The sequence below is a fragment of the Amblyomma maculatum genome, chromosome 9 (genome assembly GCF_055883805.1).
Source record: "Amblyomma maculatum isolate TAMU_Amacu chromosome 9, ASM5588380v1, whole genome shotgun sequence".
Lineage (NCBI taxonomy): Eukaryota > Metazoa > Arthropoda > Arachnida > Ixodida > Ixodidae > Amblyomma > Amblyomma maculatum.
Window position 1 is genome coordinate 74,993,409 of NC_139352.1, and position 6,125 is coordinate 74,999,533.

Consider the following 6,125-nt stretch of genomic DNA (forward strand, 5'->3'; position numbering starts at 1 on the left):
TTTGGACGCTGAGAGCGGAGGAAAAAGTAGGAGACAGAACGAGCTGTACCAGCTGGCCAGCAGAAGACCGCCATTGGGAGACAGGACCCAACCGAGGGTTTTTTGTTTTATACGTCCAAGCCAACTTGGAGCTCCAGCGTTCACCGCATGTGGCTCATGTCTTTCCTTTTTTTTTTTTCACCGCTCTCATTATCTAGAGAAAATGAAGCCACAAGATTAAATCCATATCCTGCCTTTTATTCGTTCAAAAATATAGCGCATTGATTTATGTTTTCTATCTGTGCTGCCGTTTCCACCAATTACTCTATTTTACTTATTTATATATGCTGATTTATTCCTCGGGGTATCGGACCAAAAATCGCCATTCTCTTTCCATTAAATCATCACGAAATTCGCGAGTTGCTTCACGTAATATTTTTTTCCCAAGTACCATCATTGGAATAACCTCAACGATGATGTTATTAGGCAGAAATCACTGCATTTGACTGAAGAACACTTTAATTGAAAAGTGTTAATAACATTTTTGCGGTATGTTTATTACTGTGGACACTTCTGTCTTTATTTGTGCGTGTATTTTTTTTTTTCAACAGATTGTTCTCATCTGCCATGATCACTTTTAGACGAATGTAGTATTCATGAATAAATAGACAATAGTGCTGACGGTAAATTAAAAATTAAGTGTATATCTACGTCCACGATTGAGTCGACAACATACGTGTCAAAGCGAATTAGCATCTTATGAACACGCAACTAATCAAGTTGTCTAAAACCTTTGGGATAATATTAGGGTGATGGCATGCAGTTATTAGAAACAGTTTAAAATATATGCAATGAGCACTTACAAAACGAGCTTTTCATGTGATTTACAAAGTATCAAAAACTTTTGTCATGCATTCAACCAAGAAGTTAGTCATTTACACATCGAAAGCGAGATATTCAAACTTACACTCTCACCATCCTTTCTTCCCTTACGTCGCGGTTCAGGTGTCCATAGCGCAAGTGTCATAGATACTGCGTCTTTCCCTTCGTGTGAACCAATTATTATTATTAATATTATTCGAACACAGCAGAATTCTCAAGGGAGGACAGAATTTCGAAATATCTATTTTTCTTTTCGTGCGCCTCATTTCTACAGAACGTCTGATAAAGATTACTTATTGACTATATTTAGCAGCGCGGCCTGACCAAAAGACATTGAATTAGAAGTTTTCGCAGATATAATCACTGTGTGGCATGAAGTTTGTTCCTGAATTTTTAGACTTCCAAGATATCGTGCTGTTCATTTAGTTTCACGCTATCGAAACTTATGTGGATACCTCTACATTCCTCCCTGTTTCAAGGCACATTAGGCACAACATCATTATGTTACTTTTCTGAGCAAACATTGATTCTCAGGATCTATCTCGATGACACAAAGTTGGTCCGGCTAAAAGATATAATCGATGTCTGTGTGCGTCCTGCCTTTCCTTCGTCCGTGTCCTATTAGCGCAGCTTTTTATTGCATTGAACTATAAACCAACTAGCCCGAGAAATTTTACTGAATTTTCCTGAGAAGGATGAACTTCAAAACGTTCCCACCACTCGATTAAAGTAGCAACGCCAACACCAAAAATTACGAAGCAGCCCCGCATTTAGACAAATGGCATTTTAGAGTTGCCTCCAGGGTCCGCTAAAAATGTTTGCCGGCGTAGCAAGTTTATTTGCGAAATCAGCAGCGGTGGAGACACCTGTACTTTCGGTTTTTGTAGCGAATAGAAAGTACATTTTAGGGAATGTGGTGAATTTTCTATTTATACACTGTGTGTTATGAGTAAATTTCAAGCTTATTTGGTACTCGGTGTGCCTTCTGGCTTAAAATTTTTCGGTGCGTTTAAAATTTGCTCACGTAAAATAACAAAAGTTTGCCGATATTTCAGATATTTCTTAAATAATGCGAAATATTTCGAGGGGTAAGCAGTACGTTCAAAGAATAATTTAAGGAACCTGCTTAAATCAATCGTGTTTCTCAGCCAAAGCAAGTTTTGATATCGAACGTTTCATCCGTCATACGGAAAAGCCGTTAATGCGGCAGATAGCTTGTTTAAAATTTTTCGTAACTGAGAACATGAACATACTGTGTTCCAGCAAATTCATTTTCAAATAATAATTACGGATACAGAGGCATCTTCATTTATTTCACAAATATTTTTTAATTCTGGCTTTCACAATAATAATAATAATAATAATAATAATAATAATAATAATAATAATAATAATAATAATAATAATAATAATAATAATAATAATAATAATAATAATAATAATAATAATAATAATAATAATAATAATAATAATAATAATAATCGCTCTATGGTTATCGTAATCGTTTCTGCCTGCTTCTCAACGAGCTTTGAGCCCAATTAGGATCACGTATTTCAGACACACCTAAATTGCACCCTTTTAAAGAGATGAAAACATGGTTTGCCTTTTGAGTGCTCTTATTAAATACACACTAATCGTGATGATACTTCCTTTACCCATATTCTTCACAGATAAGCTTTGCCTGCCGCCGTCGGTACAAGTACAGCACGTGTGCGTTCTCATGAAAATGTTGCCCACGTGCAGCTCGGACGATGACTGCTCGAACAAGCTCTGCTGCAAAGCTAGCTGTACCACCTACTGCGCTTTCAACAAACCCAAGTTTTGAAAGCACGCAGTGAAATTTTGTGCCTGGCATGAAACTATCCCCGCTTTTCCGGGAATATTCAGCGGATGGCGTATATTGTTAAAATTTAGGTTGAGTGATGTTTACATAGTATTTCTGCCCACTAAGATCAGTGAAACATTGTTCCCCCACATATGTCTTTTTGTTACAGCTTCAGTACTTGTAGTTGCGCTGCAGAAATCTGAAATGTTACCCAAACGTCAGTCGTACTCTTGGGCTTGGAGCCCGTATTAAGTTTTGCTTGCCTGAGTTTTAGTGCAGAATTCAAAATAAAGGCGTCGCTCCTTATGAAAAGAAGGGTACTTACTCGGAGTGTGTCTGTGGGGGAAGGGGGGTGTATTTAACAATATTAAAATTATTACCTCTGAATGAAATAAACAAGCTTGGATGCACCGACATGAAATAACACGAGCAAAGAGACCTTCAACAAAAGATAAAATACGGCACAAATAGCTACCCGACCACTGTTGTCTCAAAGCACAGAGGTTCTGATTTTGTTGCAGGGGAAGCACAGAGACGGTTTAAAATACCACACCAGGTAGTTAGCTCCAGTACCACAGTTTATGTACAGTTCCCGTCAGGAAAGCTCACTTTTGAAAAAAACAGTCATGTTCAACGCAGCAGTAACAAGGAAAAGCGAATTAGGAGTGCGCCAAGGCTCACCCTTACTTGTCCGTTACTCTGAGGTTCAAAACAGGCATCTAGTAGAGCTACTAGAATACTGTCGACATCTCATCTTCGAATCTCTTGTTAACCACTCCCCCTTGGTGACTGACAGGCATACTACGTTTCTCGACTTGTGGCGTCCTGTACCTGAACCTATACACCAAGTAAATAAAGAGGGCCGCGACTAGAACGCTTAGCGAAGCGAGCCCTCCAAGCAACAGTCTCTGTTCAATAGTCCTCGGCTGAGACGTGTATATCTCGACGAACGAGAGAACGGCATCCCCGCGAGTCGCACTTCCTCCATTCGTCGGATCCTTCAGCGACACGCAGATGTAGACGCCGAGGTCTTCGGCGACGGGGTTGATGATGTCCAGCAGTCCATGGTCTTCGTCCACTGTGATTCTGCCTGCGGTGACGACGCGGCTTCCATTCGGAAAGAACCACAGCGCCCTCTCAAGACCTTCCGAGGAAGGGCAGAGCGCGGTGGCGTTCATCGGTGGCACGAGCCGCAGTCGCTGATAGCGCTGGCAAGCGCCGAACTCGAGGAGCGGAAGTGACAGGAGGACCAGAAGGCTTCGCCGCGGCGTGAGCTGCATCGTCTGAAACCGGAAACGCGTCACTTCATGAAGGGAACGCCACTAGCGGCGTTTGCATGGACACGACAGGAGGTGGTTGAGTTGATTTATCGGGTCGAAAACCGATTATCAGGTTCATGTAAAACCCGTCGGGTCGGGTCAAGAAGACGACGGGTCGAGTCCACTTAACTCCGGTGCAGGGGTGTGTTGACTGGACTCGACCTCAATGCAAGAAGCATGTACACGCTGTCGGGTTGAGTCGAAGCACAGTGGGAGAGGAGAACAGTACGAAAAACACTGTAGATGCGTGGGAGAAAAACAGGAATTGAGAGCCGCTTGCTAGTTCTTAACATCGACGCGAGGTGTCGCCGTAACTGCCGCTCGTCCAGAGCCGGTTCTGCGTTCGTCAGGTCGGGTTCATGTAAATCCGGTAAGCTCGAGTCCACTCAACCCAATTCCCCAACTAGGCCGTCCGCTTTCGGGTCCATTTTAACAGGGCTACTAAGTTACTTCGTCTAGGAGGTTCAGGGTGAAATAAAAAGAAAGTCAGGATTTTCAAGCTACACGTTAATTAACTGCCCTTTTTTGACATTGGTAGCTCTGCTGCACCTCCATCCTCGGGCCCAGACATCAAATATGAATCATTTGACCGTAGTTCGCACATATGAGTAGCTCAGTAGAGAAGCATAGGAAGACACCGTAAAGACAAAATTTCGTTTGTGATCGAACTCTTTATTCTAAGCAGAATAAACCAAATAAATTGAGTAAAGAATAGATTTACAAAAGCGAACAGGGTGCGCCAATTCTGTTACATTTTGGCTTCAATTGTGGACACAAATTAATGCTGCTACAAGTGCTAACAATTGCAATTGAATCAGTTTTCATTTTTTGGGGGGCGGGGGGCCGATACTATTTCCTTGGAATTGTCAGCCTGAACATTCGAGTTGTCATAACTTATTGCCGAAATGGTTGTCAACACTTATCGCTAAAATGATTATACTCACGCTTATTTGACCAAAGCAAAGTGACCACAAAGGAACAAAATATTCGAAGTTAAATTATGAAACACAAGCGCAACTTGATTTCTAGAATTTCGGTTGCTATGTTATCGCTAAGCAGATGTGCAAGAGGGTAGAGCATACACGTGGAAGACAGTGGAGGAAGTTCCACTTAAACGCCGCACTAACCGGTACATATGAGACCGGTTCGCGGTAGCGATCCATGCTTTCGAATGTGCATACATGTAATGAACAAACCCGTTTTAACCAATACTGTTTCTAAGCTGATCATGTCAGTGCGAAGGTCTGCGTTGTCAGCCAATATATGTAGACGATTCAAAGTTCTCAGTCTACGCAATGCCTAAAACTATGCTGCTTAACCAAACCGGACATTCTCGCACCACACCCCTGAGTTCTTCGCTCTGTTATTTTCTCGCTTAATTAAATGTAAGACTTACTAGATAGCCGGCAGTTGTCATTTATGTAGTTACTCCTCTCCCTTGACACATTATTTTTAAATATGAGTTCAACGAACTCTTATTTCATTTTGATCTGTTTTTTTAGTTTGAGCATAAAAGTATACAGTCTATATAAATTGAGACCCTCCCGCGCATACGTATGATGCAATTCACGGGGATAATCTGGGACCTATTGAGCTCGTGAGCATATTATGGAACTGAATTATTACTACTATGAATTACTATATGCTGAGAATATTATGGAATGAAGGAAATAGTTCATACGCTGCGACGAAAGACATAGCTTTAGGAAACTTTTGCTTAGAAAAAAAATAGCACACGACACACTTTCTACTTCCAAGGTGACAGTAAGAAGTAGTATGCATACTTTGCGGCTCAAAAGGCTTTGCCCTGGATATTCTGTTTACAAATAAACAATACCTTAGTTGTACGTTGTTTACGGCTAAGAAGAGTATGGCTGAGGTTATCGAACAACTTGTTATATTTAGAATGATAAGTAGAATGTGGACTTACTCCTGAGTGGTTGTGGCAGCGAAAAAGAAGAGTCCCTTAGTTGCACCTCTCTTCAGATGGAGGTCCACTCTGCCATCCTGCAAAGCTTGCGGCCCTGTTTACGGTCTAGGTGATAAGAGCTGCCTTATCTATAACTGTGTGCGAGGCCCCAGGCAACGATGTTTGAATGGCGAAACAGATAAGCCAGGGA

The 6,125-nt window shown here is 41.5% G+C and overlaps 1 protein-coding gene across 1 annotated transcript; it reads right to left on the reverse strand.

Moving 5' to 3' along the window:
• Nucleotides 1–3,246: 3,246 nt before the first annotated feature.
• LOC146179446 (uncharacterized) lies at nucleotides 3,247–6,008 on the reverse strand. The gene is made up of 2 exons (XM_084579884.1): nucleotides 5,936–6,008; nucleotides 3,247–3,969 (listed from the first exon to the last, which is right to left on the reverse strand). Exon 2 carries the CDS (start codon nucleotides 3,964–3,966, stop codon nucleotides 3,418–3,420), a length of 549 nt encoding a protein of 182 aa, XP_084436010.1. The 5' UTR covers nucleotides 3,967–3,969; nucleotides 5,936–6,008; the 3' UTR covers nucleotides 3,247–3,417.
• Nucleotides 6,009–6,125: the final 117 nt, after the last annotated feature.